Source organism: Mytilus trossulus, chromosome 10 (assembly GCF_036588685.1).
Source record: "Mytilus trossulus isolate FHL-02 chromosome 10, PNRI_Mtr1.1.1.hap1, whole genome shotgun sequence".
In the NCBI taxonomy this organism is placed as follows: Eukaryota; Metazoa; Mollusca; class Bivalvia; order Mytilida; family Mytilidae; genus Mytilus; species Mytilus trossulus.
In genome coordinates this window covers 39,683,657-39,709,315 of record NC_086382.1, presented here as the reverse complement: position 1 = coordinate 39,709,315, position 25,659 = coordinate 39,683,657, and the positions used below count along the sequence as shown (strand labels likewise).

At 32.5% G+C, this 25,659-nt stretch overlaps 3 protein-coding genes and 1 pseudogene across 3 annotated transcripts; 2 read left to right on the top strand and 2 right to left on the bottom strand.

Annotated features, from left to right (window-relative positions):
- Positions 1–221: 221 nt before the first annotated feature.
- On the bottom strand, positions 222–2,547 carry LOC134687898 (uncharacterized; annotated as a pseudogene).
- A 15,737-nt stretch (positions 2,548–18,284) lies between these two features.
- Positions 18,285–20,968, top strand: LOC134687897 (uncharacterized; the record flags this gene model as incomplete). Its single annotated transcript, XM_063548355.1, has 5 exons — positions 18,285–18,489; positions 19,124–19,299; positions 19,574–19,719; positions 20,410–20,626; positions 20,886–20,968. Coding segments are annotated over exons 1-5 (726 nt in total), but the record flags the coding sequence as incomplete, so codon positions are not given.
- A 1-nt stretch (position 20,969) lies between these two features.
- On the top strand, positions 20,970–23,158 carry LOC134687332 (uncharacterized). The gene is made up of 3 exons (XM_063547544.1): positions 20,970–21,076; positions 21,570–21,638; positions 22,495–23,158. Exons 1-3 carry the CDS (start codon positions 20,972–20,974, stop codon positions 23,140–23,142), a joined length of 822 nt encoding a protein of 273 aa, XP_063403614.1. The 5' UTR covers positions 20,970–20,971; the 3' UTR covers positions 23,143–23,158.
- A 356-nt stretch (positions 23,159–23,514) lies between these two features.
- Positions 23,515–24,570, bottom strand: LOC134687896 (uncharacterized). The gene has a single exon (XM_063548354.1). The coding sequence runs from the start codon at positions 24,568–24,570 to the stop codon at positions 23,515–23,517; it is 1,056 nt and encodes a 351-aa protein (XP_063404424.1).
- Between the last annotated feature and the right edge of the window lie 1,089 nt (positions 24,571–25,659).

Genomic DNA, 25,659 nt, shown 5'->3' with positions numbered 1-25,659 from the left:
GTAAGTGAACGACATCATTCATACAATATATTTCATTCCATTATTTTGTTTGTTTAAATATATTTTTCAATGTACAACAAGTAACATTAAAGAGTTTGATATAGATAATACTAAATGGTACATACAAGAAAAGTTTTGTATTTAGAAAAGTTGAATATAATGACTTTCGTGGATAAAATGAACCCTAATTTAATCTATTAATCTAATTTATTATATATGCATCATTTATTTACCTTTTCAAGTTTATCAACATTTCTGCAAATCTGTAGCCATTTGTTATTGTCGGGTAGACCTGCAGGCATAAACATTTTTGTCTTTCTATTTTTACATTCAAGTACAAAGTCTCCCGCTTACCCTTTTGAATCATCACCACTGACACTGCAAGATTCATGATCGCCAATGAAGCCAATTACATCAGGCGTACATCGCAGCCGAACCAAAGAATCTCTTGTTATTATTTCCATGTAAAATGGCATGTTCAAACCGAAAACAAACTGGAAAACTTTGTCTCAGCAAAATTAATTGCTTCAGTATTGTTACGGCGAACCCTAGCCCTAAATACATGGATTGCTAAGCATAAGGTGAACACAACCTCTTTCATAAAATTATAATTAGGGTTTTGTACACCCTGCATAAATTCATCTTGAATTTCAAGCATACCTGAACAGTTTTGACAACACTGCAGTTCCCTTCTGCTGTTAAATCCAAGCATTCTTGCAAGATCAATGAAGGCTGGTTCCCACAACAATTCAACTATGGCCTTCACCATACTGTAAACCAACTTATTTTCGCGAATACTATATTTTGCGTTTGATCCTTTCTAGTCCACTTCGCGATTTTCCAGCTGACTTGTTGTATTTCAATAAGGTAACAACAGAGTTTTACATATTCGTGACGATTTATTTTCGCGTTATTTTTCTACTCGCGAAAGTCGCGAAAATAAGTTGGTTAACAGTATTCATTTCGATGTGTCCTAGACCTAAAACAAACATGTTTTTATATGAATAGATTATGTTTTATCAAAATGGTTTTAAGACTAAAAACAATATAGATTTTATGTGATTGACAATGAGATACAACAACTATAGGCCACCTTACGGCCTTCAATGAACAAAGCCTAGACCGCATTGTCCGCAATTAAAAGTATCATTTGCGGATCAAGGGGAGGGGTTGTTCCGGGAGTTGGAACCCCCCTTTTTTGGAGGCCGATCAATGCATTTGAATGGGAACATATAGTTGGAACCCCACCTTTTTGTCCTGGATTTAAAGCCTCCTTTTTAAAATGGCTTGATCCACCACTAAGTTTCAATCTAATATAAGGTAATTTACCAATAAACTTACCAGGAATTAGAACTGTATTGTTGTATTTTCGGCAGTCGACTAATGGAGTAAACATACAATGACTATGTTCTTTTCGATGTTCTTCAAATTCTTCCCTACACACAAATTCCCTGGTACATTCTAAACATTTGAAAAAGGAATTTTGTATTCTACTTCCAAGTGCATACGGAAGACCATCACAGCCTATCATGGTCCACTAGAACCAATGTTTGTTTGTTCAAGTATATGATTGAAAACCTAAAATATTTCAATTAAACAATGATAATTTGCAAGAGATTGGTTAATGAATACACCAATAAGACAAATTAAAACTGTTTTACATGAAACAAACAAATATTTAACATATTCTTAATGCATAAATTAAAGCAAAACAATTGTTCATGAAAAATATTGAGTGCTTTCTATATTTTCTATGTTACTAAATTTTACATCTAAAGACAGAAGTATTGAGCATAGTTTAGTATATATATACTTTTTCAACAGACTCATAAGAACAAGGATTTTCAAATGCTGGATCTCCCATTATCACCACAGGCTTCTCATCTGAATGTCTAGATGAAATGAAAGTGTATCTGAAATAAGTAATTTATTTTCTCAATTTTTGATAGCATTCTTTGTTGGTGTATTTGTCACATACTCTTTAGAATACGAATTTGAAAATAAAATAATAAACCAATATGAATCATAACAATAAAATTGAGAATGTGTCCATGCACCGAAAAAGTTCGGCACCCGGGGCGTCCTACAGGTTACTTGGGACATGCGCTAAAATGCGGCCGGGTTAAACATGTTTATGAGATTTTAACCATCCCCTTTATCTCTAGCTTACATGTATGTAGAAAATTAAACGCATAACAAAAGCACATGTATGTATTTTCAAAAGTCTCTCTTACCTATCTTGTGGTTTGGTATGTGGAGAAATTATCTCATCGTTAACGAAATCAGTAATGGTACCATCCCTACTTGTCTGTTGTTTGAAAATGATGTTCAGCTGAGCTGATATAAACTGGAAAAAAATAAATTATTTCATAAATATATTAAAAACTATATTTAGGCTAATTACATATGGTATTGCATATTATTGAACACATGTTTTGACATACATAAATGAAAGGAATTGAAGAATGTCGGAATATTATAAGCATCTGCATGATACATTTATCGGTGAGTTGGTAGAATTTTAACCGCCATCCGTGCAAATGCCATTCTGCATGATTTTTTTTAAATAACCCGCATAAGTTAAGTGTTCCTCATATGAGTAACAGTCCTTGAAATGGTGGGTTATCCCCAACTTGTTTGTGGGATATTGTCTCAATAAAATTCTATTTTGTACTGAATTAACTTCATTTCCAGTCGTGGTTTTGAGGAACAGTAAAGACGATAGAAGCGGTCTATTTTCCAATATGCATATGGTCGGTGAACAGTGACGGTGTAAACATCTACAATAAATTCGTCTTTATCAGTGTTACCTAAAATTCTACCAGTACTGCTTATACTGAAATTAAGGAAAATCAGTGGTTTTCTTCTAGATGTCAAGTACTGCCAAAAGAGTTGTAGCAAAATTAAAAAGTACTAATTATCATCCGTTTAAAATAGTTGAAATGGACATGCTGTAAACAATTTATATCTCGTAAAACCAAAGGTACCAGGATTATAATTTAGTACGCTAGACGCGCGTTTTGTCTACATAAGTATAAGATAACCATAAACGTATTTTTTTTTGTTACGTTATTGTATTTGTTTATCTAGCTTATGAGTTTGATTATCAATCAGACATACTTTTTGTCTAGGTATTTTAAATATTACATGATCTCGTGCGATTGTTAAGCACACATATGTATCATATAACCTTCGATTACAATCAATGGCCGGGCGTATGCTTATAGAAATCTCAGATCAGATGAAAGCAATAGTTAAGGGTAACCGTAAAGATGTCAGCAACTGGCAAGCCATGTTAACAGAAGTAATGGACAACTGTGATTATATTACCATTGGAAGGCGGCCACCTTTATATGCAGGGTAATTTGGAGAAACTGAAATGAAGAATGATCGAGCGACCAAATAGAAAAAATTTCCAAGGACAATAACTTCAACCAACGCAGAAATGGTAACAAAAATAGAACAATACCAGCTATCAACGGAAAGAGCATCCCATAGAAAGAAAAACATAACCGGTAATATTTTTTATTTAAGTGAAACAATATATAAATCGCGTAAGGAATCAAATTTAAAAGTTCTTTACAAACAAAGTGGTCACAATTCTTTAAAGTTTCCAGAACTTATTGATAAAGACCCCTCACTCCATGAGTGGCTCCGACATCAAAAGCTGGAGGTAAATAATGTTACTCAATAATCAGTACCTTTTGAAATTAATATACTTTATTTTTAAGTACTAAAACACAGAAAAAAATAACTGTTCCTGGAGTAAATAAATACAAAGAAAAACATGTTGGTAATATTTCTTGTTTCACTGTTGGGTTTGAATTTGAGTTGGTACAAAAATAAGGAGATGTGGTATGATTGACAATGAGACACTTATGAACAATAGTTCAAGTCAAGAAGATACTGCCAGTTCTGAGTTGTTCGACTATTAAATATAATTCATTTTTTAATTTTGTTTTAGACCCTGTCAGATCACTTCACTTCAGTTGGATCCTTTGAGATGGTAAAGACAGAATGCCACTCTCTTAGACAACTTGTTTCAGTCAACATGAAAGATCATTCACTGAGAGATGCCATGCGTAAAGTTATACAGATGGGTGACATGTATCCTGCTCTTGTCAAGTACTGCATGATTGCTCTTGTTTTGCCAGTATCAACAACTGACTGTGAGAGGTCCTTCTCCACCATGGCTAAGATTAAGTCTGTTCTCAGGAACCGCCTCAGCCAAAGACTTCTGAACCAGCTAATGTGTATTTCTATTGAAGGCCCATCATCAAGTGACTTTAACTTTCAATCATGTGTGTCAGCCTTTGGTCAAATCAGAAAAAGAAAGCTTACTACTGATTAACTTTGTGTTCTTTAATGACTTTTATAGATAGATATAGACATTTAATTCAGCTAATTTATTTTAATTTAAAATGTGTTTAATTTAGTGCTTAAGTAAAGAACAAAATAGTAAATGTTTGAGTTTATGCTTTAAATTATTGAAAGATCAGATATTTGTTATTGTTTAAATATTATGTTTTGTTATGTGATGTATGCTACAGTTTAATCATGACTGAATAAAATTATTTTTTGTAATTTTGTGTTTGTTTATAGGAATTTTACAACAAAGTTAAAAAGAAAAAAAATCAAAGTTTGTTATCCGGACATTGTTAATGTTTGACTATAGGGACTTGCGGTGTAGAATTGAATCATACATAACTCACTAGTTTATGTTGTGCTTTGTTTTTTATATGCAAAATTAAAGCCAAGTGCATCCTGGAAACTGTACTTGATTTGTTTTATAACTTGTTTTATGGGAATAACTGCTTAAGCTTCAAGCTTTCGGCTCTCCTTTGACACCATTTGCGAGTATGGTCTTGAGGAAACGATGATAGTCCGTCGGAAGGGGACGATAAATGGCTGAGCCGTGTTAGGAGAGAGCCATATCTCTTTCACGTTAAAGACACCCTTGTAGATTTCGAAAAAGAGTAGGCTTATGCCGCTACAAGGCAGCACTCGCACCCGCAAAGTTGAAAGGGATTAATATAAGTTGCAAAACTTGTTTCCCAATTCACTATAAATAAATGTGTTTAAACTAAGCTTCATGCAGGTATCCCTTATTATTGTATAGCAATATAATATTCCCCACAGAAAGTAACCAAAAGTTAGCGTGCAATAAAATCTAATAAGTCTTCAAATTGATGACGTCATCAACGACAAAATCTTAGTTTAAACCAATTTGTACGTTCAAATATTATATTGCTATACAATAAAAGGGTTATTGCATGAATATAGGGGAATATTGTCCCTCGTAGAACATATATTGCACTCGCAAGCTGGTGCAATATAAAATTCTACTTGGGACAATATTATACAATTACTGTCTTTTGGTGAGGTTAATGTGTGGTTTTATAGACTTTTGAAAAACTGATATTCACTGAGGCCAACGGCCGAAGTGAATATCAGCTTTTCAAAAGTCAATAAACCACTTATTTACCGAAAATAAAAACAGTAATTGTTATATTCCATATTCCGAGAGAAATTATTGTAATGGAAAATATTTACCAAAACCAATTGTACATACGTTTTTTTTAACAAAATTAAACACGTAAAAGCACGCCACGTTTTGCGCGGTGAATATCCTTTTTCCGCAGGTGAATATGCTTATTTATTCAAAATCCCATTCATATAGAAAAACCTACTTATATTTTATCAATATGGAATAATCCCCAATATTCATGCAATAACCCTATAATATTAAGTACATACTCGTCAATATAAGTAAATACACAAATTGTAGATGTATAGCAGCAATAAGATTTTACAGATCTACTAACTATTGAGGAAGACGAACCTGAGAAGGATAAAGTTATTCGCGTTGAAAGTTGCTCCAGAGGACAATGTACCAGCAGATGAAAATATACCAGACACAAATTTCAGCTATACTTGCCGGAGAACAGAAAGACGTATGAGCCCCCAAATAAAAAACGGAAATTTTAGCGAACTTGCAAGAGAGTCATATATTGTCATACGAATAATATCTTTTAGCCTGAGATAGAGGACGTGAACTTGAAACAAAGATGCTTCTAAGTTTAGGCACATTTAAATTTTTTTTTAAACAATACTAGTTTGATAACGACATAGGCGGTTATAGGTTGTTTGCAATGAAAATGCATCGTTTCTTTTTTTACAAGAATAAAGTCATAAAAGAACACATTTTCCGATTGATTTTTTTATGTTTAAAAAAAAAATACTGACATACATACCGTACTGAGGTAATTCAAAATGTGATCAGCGATAAATCAGCGATAAATCAACAAAATCAAACGTTCAGCATTTTACACCGAAGAACAAGTGATCAGTATGCTGGAGATTCTTGTTGACAACATATTTGTTAAATAAGGAGATAGACATTTTCATCAAATTGTCGGCATTTCTATGAGAACGAAGTGTGTGCCTTTTCTTGTTGACCTCTTTTTATTTTCCTAAGAGTCAGACATTTGTCAAAAACAAGAAGACCGGAGAAGTCAGTTCGTTTAGTTTCATATTTAAATATATTGATGATGCTCTTTACATTAGTTATCCAAATTTCTTGTTGGGTTCCCGGTTATCATATTCCCAAGAACTCGAAATTCAGAAAACAACAGACACGACTTCATATGTTCTTATTTCAGACTTATACCATAAATTTTACATACATGGTCATCTCAGTACCAGAATTTATGTCAAACGAGATGTTTCTATTTTTGAAATTATGAGTATCCCCAATCCTACAAGCAATATACCAACTTCACCTGCATGTGGGATATACATTTCCCAAATTATTCGGTTTTCAAGAGCTTGAAACTGTTACTCAGACTCGGTAAGTCACCAGTGTCTCAGCAGAAAAATGATTAACCTGAGGTATGCCAAAGAACGTCTCGTTTTTTCATCGGTAGATATTTTGTTGATAAAATATTCTGCATCACTTTCATAAATAACTCACGATGGTCTTGAAGTACAGATTATGTATACTGAAGTTGTTAATTCTTTTAAATGCCTTTAAGAATATTACTTATAATTACTGTTTACTCTTTTTCTGGTTTTATCCATTTGACGTGGCTCTGTACTTATCATCCCATCTTTGTATTCTTGTCTTATTTTTATACCCCACGCAATTAAGGGTGCAATGTTTTTGACAGTCCTGTTCTTGTCATTGCAACTCCTGAGAAACGCACAACAGAATTTCATGAAACTCAGTAGATAACAAAAACATACTATATAGATTCGCATATCGACAGGCAAATAAGATTCAATTTGTTTTCTATGAGTTATATATGCCTCTTTGAACTTAGAATTTTGGCCTAAATTTACTGCTGCAACAATGTGTCATCGCAACTCCTCTAAAACCACACAACATAGTTTCATGAATATTTGTAGTAAATGAGGACTAATATGTGTATATGCTTATCCTTTAAGAAAAAAGTATCTGTCGACGGACGAGTCTGAACTTGGGAATTTTTTGTTTGCCTAGTGAGTGTGAAGGCGTGTGCGCGTGTTCGCATAGGTACTTTAATTGCTTATGCGCTTTATATATATGCCCTTTCTGTTTCCTTGTTATATCTGACTTGGCTCGCTACTTAAAATACATCTCATCATTATGCTTTTGTAAAATTATATATTCTTGTCCTTTATTTGCTTAAGTTTCTTGCCTATATGCCTTTTTTTTTTGGTTTCTTTGTTATATATTATTTGGCCCTGTAATTGTACATACCGTCACTGTGTTATAGTAAATACTTGTGTTCGCGTGTTTCATTTTTTTCTAATGTGCTTTGTCTATACGACTTTTTTTTTATCAACCTACTGATTGAAATATAAACAAACCTAATACTTTACTTACACAAAGTAAAACATACTTTGTATACCAGTTCCCCAAGTTTTCGTGCTGATTTTGGCACAAGATGTTTTAAAAGTGTATTTTTTTTCCCTTTAGTCCATATATATAGTTATGTTACCCGGTATTTTTCATGTTAATTTCTCCAACCTAGTGACATTTTATTTCAACCTCGTGTCTGTCTGTACGTTTCAAAACCTATGTCGCACCAAAATGCACGTTCACGTGTATAGTTGCATGAGGTGCAATTGTCATTGAAAGGTACACCATGTATAGACAATGGAGTTACATTAGCCGGAAGAAAGTATTTTTAATTTTTTCACATATAAATTGGAAGAAATTGTTAAAATCTATCCCTGTTAACTTAATTGAAGAGCTTGTCTGTTTTGATCCTTCACTGTTCGCCATTTTGCATTTGTACATCGATGCACATGATCACATAATTAGCCAATGAACGTTGATCTTGCACAAAAATATCTATGCAACCTTCATTACGGAAGGTCATTAGGCCACACCAATTTAATTTCTTGTTCAACGCATTTACTTAAACAGTTTAATCATGTCAATATTATTCAAAATTAAGTGGACCCCTCTTTTAGAAAAAGTTGTTTAAAATATGATGTAACTCTCCTCTTTTTGAGTACAATGTTCTAAGTTTTCAAAGATTTATTATAGAATAACTATACAAATTCTTGATATTTCTATCTTCTTTTCTACATCAGTAAAATGACCCCTTGTCTGAGGGAGGGTTGTTCTCAACCTAATAATAACAAGCACAGGTCAGAGTACGGCCGATTACACAGGGCTTTTGATACAGACCAAACAGCAAGCTATAAAGGACCCAAAATTATAAGCGTACACAATTCGAAACCAACGACTAATTTGTATATCCAAACAGGGAAAATACCCGCAATGAATAAATCAACAAACGATAACTGTTGAACGACATTAACATTTAGGACATGTTATATTTTTCCAATTCATGTAAATCAGTTGTAAACTGTCACGTTTATGCATTCGTGGATAAATCTTATGCATATTACCGCTGTTTTACCTATTTTTTTTAGATTTTCAATGCTTGATAAAACAAAACGTTGGTTCAGATATGGAAACAACTGGACCATGGTAGGCTGTGATAGTCTTCCGTATACGCTGGGTAGCAGTAAAATTCAAAATGCCCGTTTTAATTGCTTAGAATGAGTTTGTGTGCAAAGAGGCATTTGAAGAACACAGAAACGAACACCAACACTGTAAGATTCATCAATAAGTAGACTGCCGAAAAAACAACAAAAAAATTATAATCCCTGGTACGTTACGTTTGTCGATATAATTTATAGTAAGTTTATGTATATTTTTTCTGTCTAGTAGCTTTAACGCATTTTGATAAAACAAAATATACATAATATTAAACTATTTATGTGTTTAGGTGTAGAACATGTTGAAATGAATATGTACAATGTAAATGTTGTTGTTAAATTGTTATGGGAACCAGCCTTCGTCGATCTAGCAAAATGGTAGGATTTTACAGCATAAGGCTACTGCAGTGTTGTCAAAATTGTTCAACGATGCTTAAAATACAAGATTATATTATGAAAATGTGAAATAACTCCCTATTTGCTAATGACAAAAAAAGAAGTTGTATAATTCTTGAAGTCTGATTTTAATATGAGCAAGTATATTTTTTCCTTTAATTGTGTAAAATACAACATTTTTATAAAAACGCAGAAGAATTATTTTTCAGATCACTTTAAAAGTTGACAGATGCTTCAAATCTTTCTCTATGCTATGGACCAAAACTCCATCTTCCTTGTGTGCAGAAATTTTCTTGGAGGGTGGCTCTCTTTCTGCTACTGGTTACCACTGGCTGCAGGGTTTAGAAAACCCTCGTTATAACTTTATGACATATTTTGTTTTCACTAACTCTCTAGCAATCCATATATTAAGGGCTGGAGTTCGCATTAATAAAAATAATAATAATAATGAGGCAATTAATAGTTCCAAGACAAAGTTTTATGTTTTTTTTATTTGTTTGCTACATGAATATATATATATAAACGAGTCTAAATTGAAAACTACGTTCAAACCTATGATTGCGTTGGATAATAACCGCAATTTTTATGCGTGTGCATGTACAACAACTGATGTTCTTTAACCCTATTGACTGCCATTGGCGATTGCCAAATAAAATTGATCACAACATGTAACAAAATGGATCTTAATATAAATCGAATACTAAGCAGAAAACAATTAACTTGTGGCCACGATGTTATGCCACAAACATAAGGTGTTAATATTTTTTTTGTACATCAGATCCGGATTTCGACAATAAATGTCTCTTTAGTGATGTTAGGGATCGACTATATAGAGTCTTTAAGTATCTACCAACCAGTAAACTTAATATGTATTGGATCATCAAAATTGACAATAATACACAAACAGGAAAAATTATATGAGTCTAAAAGAATGTGTAAAAATACCGATAAAAAAATGAAAAATAAACCACTTAAAAAGTGTTGAATATCATTGCACAAAGATGGAAAAACGGAACAAATGATATAAATTATATAAATTATTCACTAATTGACCTTCCTCAGTGTCAAAAGTTTAAACAATACTGATATATAATGTATGAGGTGTAAACATAGATCAGTAATAATACAGGTAAGTTTTGGTCGATTGATTTTAATCCAAAATCCTGAATATCATAATTTAAACACCAGACTACATTTAATTATTTCTTTCTATTGATTCCATCTTAATGGAGGACACCCAGTGCTTTTATTCAATACTTCTCCCGATTATCTCTTTGGCTTTTTTGCCATGTACAATCCTTTTCGATCACAAGGATCTTCATGTAATCATTATCTATCATATTGTGATCTGGTAACCTGAACTGTTGAAAGACAGGAATATGTAATGTTTTGATTAAAAATGATTAATTAATGAAGAATCAGAAAAACAATTTAGTGAACATTACTGGTAAAAAGTAAAATCGCAAAAATACTGAACTCAGAGGAAAATCAATACGGAAAGTCCATAATCACATGGCAAAATCAAATAACAAAACGCATCAAAAACGAATAGACAAGAACTGTAATATTCCTGACTTGGTACAGGCATTTTCAAATGTAGAAAATGGTGGATTAAACCTGGTTCTATAGCGCTAACCCTCTCTCTTTAATAACAGTCTCATCAAATTCCGTTATATTTACATGATGCGTTAAATAAACAGTCACAATCAATAAAACAGTCAAAACATGGGCACATCAGTCATCATCGCATAACAATTTCAAAAGGGACAATTTAACAGAACACAAAAACATCTATCTACGAACACATGGATTGACTTGAGTGTCTGATGTCATAAAATTTTTATACGTGTAGTGTTATTGCCCTAGTAATCCCATAGGGAGTTTCCCCAACCTATAACACTAGTACTTGTAAAGACCCGAGAGACCTTGCAACACTGGTAGAGTCTAGAGAGATCCCAAACGGAAGAGGAGACGACACCTACGTCATCTGGAGCCATGCTCAGCCTCTTTCTCGTATGCATCCGACCGAAGCGGTAGATAAAGAATAACCATAATTGGAACCAAGAATAAAGCCTTTATACAGATCAAGGTAGTTATATCTTCACATATATACTCCATACAAATCCCACTTCAGGGTATTACGTTGAGATTAGCAATACAGGCCAAATAACACTTTATACGTCACATAAATTTGTCGTTCAATGTGCATACAAACAGTTTTAAAATTTACATAGGCAATGTAAGCATAGAGTTAAAAAATCAAAGTATGTAAGAACAAATTACAGAAATAGACCGAGATTTAAACTAGTCCAAAAGTTATAGGTAGAATTTATGAGAATCCAAAAATAGTTAATTCCACTAGGCGATTGAATGATTTTGACGTTTGTGGTTCAACGTGTTGTCACGGAATAGAAGTTCCTTCATAATATAAGTTCCAAATGGAAAAACTATTCTGGAATATTATTTCCACAGGAATAAATATTACAGTAGATGTTCCTAACGGAATAAATAGTATAGAATATTTGTTCCAACAGGTGCAGGTATTATGACATTGTTTATAATAAAGTTTCCACTGGAACTTCTGTTAGGTGGAACAAATATACGTTGACAGTGTAACGGAAGTGGAAGTTTCCACTGGCTTCGTTTTCCCGTTGACTACCCAAGTTCTGGGATATTCGACAAACTACTTAAGGTCAGCAATGGCCTACTTTAAAGAATTTATGAAAACGAGGATACAGGTCCACATTTTCAACTAGTCACACCACATACAATGCGACGCGAAATCAAGCACCAGTTGCATAACGTCCGGACAGCAGGACACTTAGGACGCGATAAAACGTTGAATAGGATAAAGGCCAGATTCTACTGGCCAGGAATGACCGAATGTAGTGGTTGACGTTCTAACTATTATATTATACTTCCGGTCGGGACACTTTCTTTGGTCCCGGGCCCGGGCCCGGTCGGGTCTTTTGTGGGTTCACTAACAGCTGCGCGTAGTCCCGAAATAGCCCGGATTATATACGTCATACTGACGGCTGCTTGGAAAACCCTTGGGAAAAACAATAGATTGATGGTAAGAACGTCGACCACTGTATTTAAAGTGTATGGACATCAATAGCTTAATAAATCATCAGAGCTTATATAAGGAATTACTTATTATCTGACTATAATATCTCGGAACCAGGGAAACAGGAAACAAGACGGGGAAACTATAGTTTTTTACGAACATCACAACTTTCACTCCCGTTACATTATAGTATATAGTAATTCATAATAGAAATATATCATAATGACATATAATAGACCAAAATAATACCGACGGGATCTTTTAAAGTACAGAGTCACGTAATCAGAACAAAAAAAATACAAAGAGTCGTATATTCAAAACAAACCACAAAAAAATGAAAGCCAATACACACACACATTGACGAGACGTATAAGTACAGAGCCACGTCAAACGAATATCACATAAAACCATTCAACAGTAAAAGTAATATTAATAATAGAACAAAGACAAATGAAAGAACAGTCAAACATGTTGTTAAGATGTTAAACAGCATCAGTACGTAGAATCTAAACATCAAGACAATCGTGTATTATTTGAGAAGTTGATACGGAATATTTATCAACAAGGTCTTGGTACCTTCCGATGAACTTTTTTAGAAAAAGGAACAGACGTTCTTTGACATACCCCTAGTTCATCAACTTTCTACTCAGACACTGATGACGTTTTACAAAGTCTGAGTAGGAGCTGCAGGCTCTTGAATATCGAATAAGTTGGGAAATATATATCCCATATGCAGGTGAAGTTGGTATGTTGCTACTAAGGAAATTTATAATTTCAAAATTAAAATCGTCTCGTTTGTCATAGATTCTGGTACTGAGATGACTGTGTAAGTCAAATTCGAGATATAACTCTAAAAATGAGGCGAAGGAGGTGGTGTCTGTTGTTTCTTTAATTTCTAGTTCTGGAGGATATATCAATGGAACCCAATCAGAAAAGTTCGGATTGTTCGGATTATCAAATGGACAATTGGTCCCACTTCATTTAACAGTGAGCACATATCTGGTCAAGGTTTAGTTGCTCTGCTTTCTAAATTAAATTATACACGTTTTTTATTGGTCACGCAGTACAGTAATTTATATTGGATAAAATATTCAATTTAAAAGTAGAACTCACTATTGATTTTCACATTTCAGAAACACCAGAAATCAGGTAGTCAACATTTTTAAAAAAGATATAAAAAAAAGGTAGTCAACATTTTCATAATTTAAAATTTTTATGTTTAAATATGTCTTAGTTTGTCGTTAAAACTTCTATTTGCGTAGCCAATTTGTTTAAGAACATTGTGTTTCGTCGTTTGTTCTTTTTTAAAAGTTATTCTTGTTTTGATTTGAGCTTTTCGTCGTTTGTTCATTTCTTCAGAAAGAATCATCGTTTATGTAGCGAATTATATATAGTATGTATTCAACTTGAGCATTTCGTCGTTTGTTCAATTTTTATCAACGCTTGTCGTCGTCGTTGAAATTTGTACAGCTTTTGTTACTTGTATTTAATATTTTCGTTAGTTATGGATCGTCCTAAGAGAAAAGTCGCGATACTAGACTATAAAAAATTTAATAATTTTAGAACTTCTGGTTTAGATGACATGGCATTTGAGTATGTATTTCATAAAATGGCCGATAATAACTCAGATCGGGATGAATTACAACTACATGCAGAGGAAGATGACATTCTTGACCTTATGTCAGATGACGAGAACAATATGATAAATGAGGCCGCAGCATTGATCTTCACCACGCCCCTCAAGAAAAATAGCAAAGAGTTAAGAGTTGAAACCTCGGGAGTCTAATGAAGAGCTGTAATTAAGAGTTAATCTTTTAGAAGAAAAGAAACAAAGACTCAAGAGGGAGCAACTCAACCAACGTATCAAAGAGTTGGATGCGGAAGTGGATGGGCTGTCAAAATCAGAAGAGAAGCCCAAAAAGAAATCAAGGAAATCAAAAGGTGAGATCACTTTAACAAATTTAAGAGCTAATGATCAATTAAATAACGAGGTTAATGATGAATTGAAGAGGTTTAGGTTTGGATTTTGACACTAGTCAAAGTGGAAAGTCCGAGTTCGCTGAAACTTCAAAAGAGAAAAACGTGAAATTTAAAAGCGAAAAAAGTAACAAATGAACACGAGTTATTGCAGCAATTTAAAAAAAATGAATTTAGCTAAGGGTTCTATTTCTAAAACTACTCAACATAAGAAAAAACATTTGGATTCTAAATCTCAGAAGGTAGTACAGTTGCCTGAATCTGATTTTGCTTCTTTATAAAAAAAACTTCCCGTTTTGAAATTCCATTGGGGTTCGATATTTTTGTTATTTTACTTTTTAATTGAAGGTTGTTGTGTTTGTGGAAAGTGATTCATTATTCCCCCCGCTAGGCTTACCAGCTCACCGTTCATCCCGCACGGTAATTCGTTTATCAGTTTGTTTTAACTAAGTCTGACATCCTTCTTTTTAGATTCTGGCACGCTTCTTCTTTATACAATATCTTTAAAGTATCTTAGAATATTTACACTTGGCGTCCGTCGCCGTTAACTTTAACACAATTTTCACCTTGGAACCACTAGGCAAATGGATTACTATCTTTTCTTACATACTTAAATGATTCTACTTAACTGAAATATTACAACGATTTCCCAGAATCTCGGTCAAGAGAATAAACAACAGAATTCAAGGCATTTTAGAGCATGTTGGTGTGCATGCAACATAAACTACTGATATAGTAAAGTTTACGTCTGCGCTCTGAAAGGATAAAATAAGACCAACTTGTTTGTAACGGTAAGAATGTCGCTTAAAATAACAATAATTTTTACTGTTTCTTGTTTCAATAAACTAGCTCGAACACAAAAAACCTATGGATATCTTGTTTCAATATAAATAAAAAGTAAGTAGTCCTTCTTTCGATTTTAAGGTTTATGTACCCTTCTGTAGCCATTTTAGTACGAACTTTATAAACTTCAATTGTATCAAAACTACATATATAATGAATGATCGAGATATGCCATTGTGTACATATTCCAAGGGGAAACTTGATGCAAAGCATTATTTTTTACTGTTCCATTGCATTTAATAGAAAAAGAGGACTTTGTGGCAAATAAATCAAGATTTTTATATAAAATCCACAGCCTTCATCCTTGTACTCTCATATTTGGCAATTTGATGACTGATAGATACAGAATTATTGCATGCAGTGCTAGTATTGATTTCCTTAAAACAAGTTTATAAATGTAGTTTATTGGTTAAAACAAATATAAATATGGCCAAAATCAAGTACACCTTTTAGGGTGCGCTCGACTTTAGTGACTCGGCACGAGGTGCTTTGGAATTAACAGGTTGCTTAGAACTTTTTGTAAAAAAAACCCACTAGCACATCATAGAAAAGTAAGTGAGTAATTTATGTTTCAAATTATATAACAAAAATCTGTGTATTCAAGGCTGTGGATTTTTTATAAAAATCTTGATTTATTTGCCACAAAGTTCTCTTTTTCTATCAAATGCAATGAAACAGTCAAAAATAATGCTTTGCATCAAGTTTCCCCTTGGAATATGTACTAAATGGCCTATCTCTATTATTAATTAAATCTGTAGTTTTGATACAATTGAGGTTTGAAAAATTCGTACAAAAATGGCTACAGAAAGGTACATAAACCTTAAACAAAATTCATCTTTTTTATTCTCACCATTTACGTAAATCGAGCAACTGATTAGTGATGAAACAACCTTTAAATCCACTTTATAGAACTAAACGTGTTAAGACAACCGGCAAATTAGAAACCTTATAAAATTAACATTTTTGGCTGAAATAAAATCATTACCTGTGACCATCCAGTCTTCAGCTGTTATCATTTCTACGGTCATGATATCTAACACGGCTGGTAATCTAAACATGCAGAACCGATTGTTCTGCAATGCAAACCGTGAGAGGATTTTACGGTTATGCTTGAGAGGAGTTATTGTCACCGCTTTGAAAGGTATGTTCATTTGTAAATCGCAATTTTCTAACTCAACTGATGAAAATGTTTAAAATCGGGAGAAATTTATGCTGCAGTGAATACTTTACCAAAGCGATACATGTATCATTTACTGTTGTGCATGAAGTAAAACTCCTACAAAATCAATCTTTCCGCGAGAAGTTTTTGACAAAAGTGACATTTAAATTTTGATATGGTTATATTAACAGACCTATATTTTAGTTTTTTTTCTGTCAACGATTGAATTTCGTTTTGGGTAGGTGTACGCTGTCGAAAATTGATTAATGTCTTATTATATATATAAAAAAAAACTGCCAATTTTCATTCGTAAGGGGACCGGTTCTGATTTTGGACTTCCTGAATGCGTGTCGGAAAGTCCAATCATTAGAAAATATCTGCCCTTATTACCTTTTCGGACTCAATAACTGTGATCATGTAATGCTTTATACTTTAATTGATGTAAACTGATACCTGATTCAATGAAATCAAACTATTAATTGTGTGTTCAATTTCAGGAGATGTCATTATTCAAATGGAAAAGGAAAGAGGACTGACATTGGAACTCTACAAAAACTGAAGCCAAAATAAAACAATTAAATAATAATATATTAATAAGCCTGAGTATTTACTTGATCACTTCATGAACAAATAAAACTTTAAACATATAGTAGTAAATGAACGGTAATGTTTCCTCATCAGGTAACCAGTTCCTCAATTTTTCCACACGCTCATTCTTTTATCAGGATTTTTATTAGGTCTGACATCCTTCTTAAGTTCTGGAACGCGTCTCCATTACACAATATATGTATAGTCTCGTGGAGAATTTCCGTGCCTTTTGTACCTTTCCTGACCATTAAGATCACGTGGGCCATTCTCAACACTTGTCGTCCATTAACTTTCACAAAAATCTTCTCTGAAACTTCTTTGTAAAATTAAACCAAAGTTTATAAATGTGACCTACCAAGTTAGACTATTTACCGGATTTGTTATCTCATTAGCAACACCACGGGTACTACATGTGGAGCAGGATCTGCTTACCCTTCCGGAGCACCTGAGATCACCCCTAGATTTTGGTGGGGTTCGTGTTGTTTATTCTTTAGTTTTCTATGTTGGGTCAGGTGTACTATTGTTTGTTTTTAGCCATGCCGTTGTCAGTTTTTTTTTCGATTAATGATTTTGACTGTCCCTCTGGTATCTTTCGTCCCTCTCTTCTATTGGGTACAAAGATTGCAGACTCATATCGTCAGCCATTCCTGGCCAATAAAACCTATTTCTTATTGTGTAAAGAGTCATATTCCTTCGAAAATGACCAGCCATTTTAATGTGATGCATCTCCTTAACAATTATTTCTCTTATCTACTTAAGGGGGCTTATGGTAAAATTTCATTTTCTACATCCTTTGTAAAAACTTTCCTGTTTACAAAACTTTGAATTTTTTGAAAAGAAATACTTAGCCGTATTTGGAACAACTTTTTAGAATTTTGGATCTTCAATGCTCTTCAACTTCGTACTTGTTTTGCTTTATAAATATTTTGATGAGTCTTATGTAGACGAAACGCGCGTCTGGCGTATTAAATTATAATCCTGGTACCTTTGATAACTATTTACAAAATATAAATTCTCTTTTGCAGAAATTTCCATAATCCACAAAAAGCTTTGATTTCAGGATGAAAATTGGTTCTCTCCTGCTTAAGGAGTTTTATTTCACTACTCAACTTAAGTCTGATAATTTTCCGAATGATATGGTCCCTCTCTTGTAAAGCTTTTATTTCCTCCAGGTTCCAAAAATCCAACCAACTTGGTTCTTAATTCTGCAAATATGAAGCTGAAGCAATAGTGCTAATGGTTTCCTCAGCCATAATGGTTAACAATCACGTAATTTTACAAGTCGGATCCGCATAAACGTTAGCGGTGGTTACGCGTGCGTTTTATTTTCAATGAGACGCTTGTATCTAATGTAAACTATGGCGGCGGCAAAATACCGTCTGTGGACCGTCCCGAAATTGAAGGCAGAACTGAGTATTAAGGGTGCAGTAATCACAGGCAGAAAGGCAGATCTGATTGATAGGTATATGATGACTTAAATCATGTCAAATGCACAATATTTTATGGGATACTAACGACTTTAAAGTCTGCCTAAGTACAGTGAGTATGTGGAAAAAACGTCATAACTTACAAACGTAATAGTCAATTTTTAGTTGTTGTATACATTTCATATAAAGTATATTTTTTTGGTATTCCATGTTAGATTTTGATGAACTTGGCACCAAAAGAAGCGGAAATGTCTGAAGTATAATTTTGTTTAATTGGAATTGATATTTTGTCAATCGTTTTTCTTTTTTTTTGGTCTTAAAAGGGGTACTTTTTTTAACAATTTGATTAAGTTGAAATATAGAACAATCTTATCACATGCACTTATTTCTATCAGTTGGAAGGTCTACTTTCCATGTTCTTATATTATTAAATAACATGGATAGAAAGTGAAAGAATCAAGGGCCTGTGAAACTTATAAACAAAACAATAACATGCAAAAAAAATCCTTGTTTTTATACTGTATGATACAGTATCAATATAATAAAATATTTTAAAATTAGCAACAAAAGTTTAACCAAATAAAAAAAAATCCTTTTAAATGTCCTAATTATTACATAGAAATAAATTGTTTTAATTTTGAATTCACACACTAATAATTATGCTTATAGACTGGTTGCATATGACAGAAATCACAACTTCAAACCACCCCTCATAGAAATTCCAGAAGCTACAGACATAGAATGGCCAAAACATGGATATAAGCAGCTTATAGCAGATCACAGATTGGTATTTTCTAAAGTAACCAGAGAGCAAATTGATGGCTATTTTTTATTTAGATTAGCAGGTTAGTATCTCCATGGTGGTAAAGTATTTTAAAGTGAAAGTTACCAAACAAACATATTGCATTTGCCAATCATGTCTCATAATGTAAATAAATTAAAAGTGTTTAAACAAGGTACATAATGATAGATTTTGATTTAGTCGAACTATATAAAATACCATTTTGAAAATAAAGTGGCGTCCATATTAAAACAATTCTGTAATTGTCACCAGTAAATGTTCATTTAAAAATCCTAAAATCATTTATATATTATTTATATATGTTGTTATTTTTACAGGTGATAAGCAGGTGAATGGCGACATAAAGGCATTGGAGAAAGGCAGAGATTTGCTACAAGCGAAAAAAATCTTAGCTTGTTCTGTACTTATCCTTGTTGATGGTATTTTCCTAAGTGGTATTGTTGGGGCAGCCATGAAAAAACAGGTTTGCATCATTAACAGTTTTGTCCCATCCTTATAACATTTATATAACGTGTGTTATAACTTAAATGTGGAATATTCTATTTGAGAAAATAATACAAAAAAAAGAAGATGTGGTATGATTTCCAATGAGACAACTATCCACAAAAGACCAAAATTACACAGACATTAACAACTATAGGTCACCGTACATCCTTCAACAATAAGCAAAGCCCATACTGCATAGTCAGCTATAAAAGTATCCCATAAGACAATGTAAAACAATTCAAATGAGAAAACTGGCAGCCTTGTTTATATAAAAAAATGATTGAAAAACAAACGACAACCACTGAATTACAGACTTGGGTCAGGCATATACATAAAAAATGTGGTTAGGTTAAAAATTTTGGCAGGATCCCATCCCTCCCCTAACCTGAAACAGTGGTATAACAGTACAACATAAGAACGAACCATAAAAATCAGATGAAAAAGGCTTAACTCAAACCATGTCTAAGATGAAATAAGTGTTATTGATTTTTGCTTCATGTTTTCCAATTTTCATGATTATACTCTGTAATACTTTTTCAATAACCATTATTGTATCTCTTTCAGTTTATTTTTATTGAGTGAATGCTCTGCCAAACCAATATATGCTCAAATAAAATCATCTGATTTGTTTTTAAAATTAAGCTTCACTTATTTTTTTTATTTGCAGGTAACTTACAACTATCACATCAAACTTGACAAATCTGGCAGCCCAGTTAATTCTAAGTGTGAATGTCCAGCAGGAAAGGGTCCCAACGCCACCTGCAAGCATGTAGCTGCAGTGCTGTTAATGGCTGATGTTTTTTCTAATACTGGAGAAATTTCAATACAGAAGTCATGTACAGAAGGTCTACAAACTTTTCAACAACCAAAGACATATTACAATGGTAACTTCTTTTAACTGACTGTCCTGTAAAAGCCATTTATTTCAACCAAAGAATTGAGAGAATAAACAAGTTTCATTTCTTTATATCTTATGTCCCACCGTAAATCAACAGTACAAGAAGTTTTACGTCATTATTGTTCTAAAAAGTTAAACATATATATGGAAACATGTCAAGGTTCAGAAAAAAATATCTCCGCCATGCCTCTGACTAGAGTTTTTGTCTCTTGTTTTCGTTCATTTTTAATTATTTAATATTTTAGGTGCTCCAGTGAAAATTGAAAAATTGGCTAAAAGAAAACCAACTGAAATATTTATAGAAGACCCAAGACCACAGAAACACAGAAATATGGAAGGGTTTACAGACCATGTCAGAAACACCATGATTAACTTCTGCTCTCAATCTTCTCAAGACCTTACACTGAGATATATTTTTCCTGCAGCTGATATACAGGTACAATGGAAGTTAAGGTTAACAAGAAAAACTTGAAAAATATTTTAATTTTAAATAGAATTAACAAATTTAAGGTAATACAAAGAATAAAATTTACAATAAACAACATTAACAACTTATACACTCACATAGTCATATATATTAATAAACCTATTTGAATCATACACATGATAAAGACACAAAGTTTGCATGTTCTTGATTTTTGGAAAATTTACCTTGCCTTTCTATTTTTAAACATGACACTGTTCTTGTAAATTCAAGTAACTGGTATTAAATAATCCAAAAAACTATATATCAAGTAAAGAAAGCAAGTAGCCTTGAGTTTTCATATTGTCAAATTCACTGTAATACAATGTATGTAGTATATCGATATAAATTTTGTTAGTCAAAGGTAGATAACTCCATGTTTAAAAAATAATTCAAATCATGTGCATTGTAGTTTGATTTTATATGCACATGGCTTCTTTAATATAGTTTTGAATTTGTATTTCAGACTGCCCAGCTTGATCATGCCTACCTGCCATTACCATTTGCTGAATATTGGGTCGATAGAGCTTTACTGGTAAGATGAAAGATTCATCAATTTATATGTAAATCATTGCCAATACAAGGAAACTCCAAAATATCTGGTCATGTACAATAAATATTAATGTATAAAAACCCTTAAATATTTTTACGCTAAAGTTTAACAGTTCATAAGCACTAAATAAGATATATTCAGCTATCATATAGCATATAGGGTACCACTAACCATAAAATTTACTGATCATTGTTGTACTCTAAATAATTCAGTTTTTATTCACTTAATTTTCAAAACAGAATAGTCACTTTTATAAACATGTTTGACTGTGTATTCAGTACCTAGGTCCAAAATACTTGTATTTCAATAAAAAAAACATCTTATGATTGGATAAATGTTTCTATTTCTGAATAAAATAAAAAGGATTGCTTGAATTCATGAAATATCCTATAAACTATATAAAATATCTTTATATATAAAAAATAATCAATTATGTTATCTTATAAATCTTATCTTACATGTCTTTTTTATATATATATATATCTTATAAACTATATGAGATATCATATACATAGTTTATAAGATATCTTATATAATGTCTAATATATCTTATATAGTGTATATTAAAGATATATTACATAGTTTATAGGATATCTTATGTAGTTTATAATATCTTAATATAGTTTATAAGATATATCTCATATATTATTTTTATGAGATATCTTATGAACTATATGAGATATATCTTATAAACTATATGAGATATATCTTATAAACTATATTAGAAATCTTTTAAGATCTTTTAACTATATAAAAATTAAAAAAAACTGCTTTCTTCATTTACAGGCTGGAAATTTCTTAACGTCAATTTTTTATACTGATTTCACTACTATTTTAGGTTACAGAACAACAGGCAAAATTGGCTGAAAAGGAGTCAAGAGGACAATCCAGCAATAAGAAATGGTTTTATTTAAGACAGTGGAGGATTACAGCATCTAGATTTGGAGAAATTTCAAAAATTACCACAAGGAGAAATATACAAAAATTATGTGAATCATTGTGTTCCCAAAAGTTCTTAAAGGTGAAGTCTGTATTGCATGGTAAAATGTATGAGCAGAAGGCAATAACACAGTTTGAAAAAAAGTTTCAAATGAAATGTCAACCATGTGGACTGTTTATATCTGCTGACAAACCATTTCTTGGAGCTTCCCCGGACGCTTTAATTGGAGATGATTGTGTTGTGGAGGTGAAGTGTCCATATACAGGACGAGATGAGAGCATCGTTCCAGGTGTTAATTTTTCTTTCTTGGAATATGACAAAGATAACAATATAACATTAAAAAAATCATCAAACTATTATGACCAAATTCAGGGTCAACTATTTTTATCAAATAGAGAACATTGTTATTTTATTGTGTACACATTCAAAGACCTCTTTGTTGAGAAAATTGGAATTAATCATGACTACTGTGTTGGTTGTCTGCTGCCAAAGATGGAATTGTTTTACTCCAAACACTTTAGGCCATATATTGCCTCAATACTATAAAAAAATTAATAAAATTATTGAGACTTTATATTTTTTAATTTGTTATCTCCCTTCTGATTTATAATCAATTGAAGCCCCCCCCCCTCTTTTTATGGATAATTCTCAATTCATGACATCCCCCCTCTTTTCCTCCAATAATGCTGAACTTGATAAAAAAATAATTAAACATACTCAAAGAAATAAGAGCATTAGGTACCGAAAATGTCATACATGTATTTATCACACGCCAAAATTAGTTAAAAAGTTTAATTACATTTTTTTTAATTAGTGGATACATCTCAGGAGTATACTTTAGAACTATGAAAATATGGCCAATTTTACTATCTTTGGTTAAATTACAATATAAATATAAAAATGGGACCCTTTGAAAATCTAGGCAAATTTATCAACAATTGCATTTTTGAAATTTGTCAATGCAAAACAAACAAATACAATTCTGTTACTTAATGACAGTTTGGTGTTTGGAAGTTCGGACTTAAGAATTTTAAAACGTTTGGCTAATCCTATAACACGTTCTATATGGATACGCTTGGATGCAACACGTCTATCCCTCACAATTTCTTCTGGCTCTAGTTGTGATTTTCCTTTCAGCATTGTAGGCGTATTAACATACACATCGTTGTTTGCAAAGAGGTCTTGAACCATTATGCCTCGATCCGCCATTATACTATCCCCAGATTCAAACCTGGTATTATCTAAAAGACTTGAGTCTTCAATAATCTGCCTGTCACTGGTAGATCCCCCATAGCAGTCTGAAATATAGGATATAGCACCTCTTGGGGTACACCCGACCATAGTTTTCACAGTATTTTTGTGCTTGTAGGATGACCAAGTCCCACTCTGAATGTTAACGTCTTGAGGTTTCTGGATAGGAATCTCGGTAGCATCAAGAATAACTCTCGTCCTTGGAAATTTTCTATGAAAATCTACTGGCATATGCTTATCAACAATGTCTCTTGATGGCCAAATATTTAATTCATTCAATTGAAAATAAAGGAAGTTAATCCAGGTATTAAAAATCCTAGCAATGGTTGAAACAGATAAATCAAATAGCAAGGATAACTCTACATCTTCTTTGGCACATCTAAGTTTAATCAATGTTATAAAAAGCTGATCCGATGGATGAAGGGTTGAACATTTATATTTGAGCTCATATGCAGCAGGACCTAGTGCATGGAATAAGAACATAAAATGTTCATAAGATTTAAAACCTGTATAAAATGAAACTGCCTTTGGATTGTCCATAAACCTCTCAATCGAATACCGACCAAGTAACTCGCATTGGATCTGCATGTCCTTGGGTACATGTACGTCAGGCTCTGAAGGTAAGGAAATATCAGTACTATTTGATGTTGACTCAATTTCAACCTCTTGTTGTACTCCTTGGTTAAGAGCTGTGTCCACACTCATGGCTTTTCTAGATTGCATTCTTAAAGCTCTAGGGCTTACAATATTTATTTTTGGACGAAAGCTAAACACTGATGGTACTGCATCTACCTTTAGTCTACTTCGATCACCTGGAAACAAAGCATGAAACTGATTTTAAAAATATTGCACACATGTGCTTGGAAACCATTTTTTTTTTATTTTGGCAATATAACTACCATCTACATGTACATTGTACATGTATTCTGCATTATTTTTGTTTATATTGCAGTAGGGATAGCACTATACATGTATTACTTTACATACATTTATAAATAATAAGACTTATTAAGATTTTATTTAATTGGGTTAAACAAGAAATCTTTGTTCCACATCCAATCACACTCTGACATTGAGTAAGTTTATCTATGGCAAAAACCAAGTCTCCATGTTGCAGGTGTGACCTATAATTGGTGGTACATGTATTTACAAATTAAGTAACTTTGTTGTGTGAGTCAAGGCTCAAAGCTGAAGCTGTAATTTGACTATCATGCATAATTGCTTATTTTTATAATTTATGTATTCAATGTAGAGTTGGTTGGCAATTTCTTAGGTTTAAATCATTTCAATTTGTGCCTTATGAAACCTGAAGTGGATACTTTCATGTAATAAAACAACTCATTGATAACAAACAGCTCATTTTAAATTATGAGCCACTGACATTTTTTACATACATTTGTAACTCTCATTAACATCAATTTATGGAGTTGACAGTTAATTTATTTTTTATTTATCTGAAATTATTTTAATCCCAATTTTCCATTGATTTTTAAATACAGTACATGTATGATCATATTATTATTAAAAAGATAAGGATATTATTCTATCATTAAATAATGCTGTACTCACATTCTCTTTACTTGCACAGTCTTCCTAAAAAAGGAAAACAAAACCACAAAGCAACACGAACTTTAAAACACAAAAATTCATGCTAAAACAATATTTTTTTTCAGAAACAATATGTCAGTCAGCTGTGATAATGATTGTGCCCAATACATGATCTTTGAACATTAATTTACAGGTGTTAAGAAATACTATTCATAAAAAAAATTACACATTATAGTGATAGAAAAGGTAAAACACAGGCTTGAA

Coding starts and splice junctions, on each gene's coding strand:
- LOC134687896 (XM_063548354.1), bottom strand. CDS start 24,570: ATGCAATCTAGAAAAGCCATGAGTGTGGACACAGCTCTTAACCAAGGA.
- LOC134687332 (XM_063547544.1), top strand. CDS start 20,972: ATGGAAGGGTTTACAGACCATGTCAGAAACACCATGATTAACTTCTGC. Junction 21,077..21,569: donor TTCCTGCAGCTGATATACAG/GTACAATGGAAG, acceptor TTTGTATTTCAG/ACTGCCCAGCTTGATCATGC. Junction 21,639..22,494: donor GGGTCGATAGAGCTTTACTG/GTAAGATGAAAG, acceptor CTACTATTTTAG/GTTACAGAACAACAGGCAAA.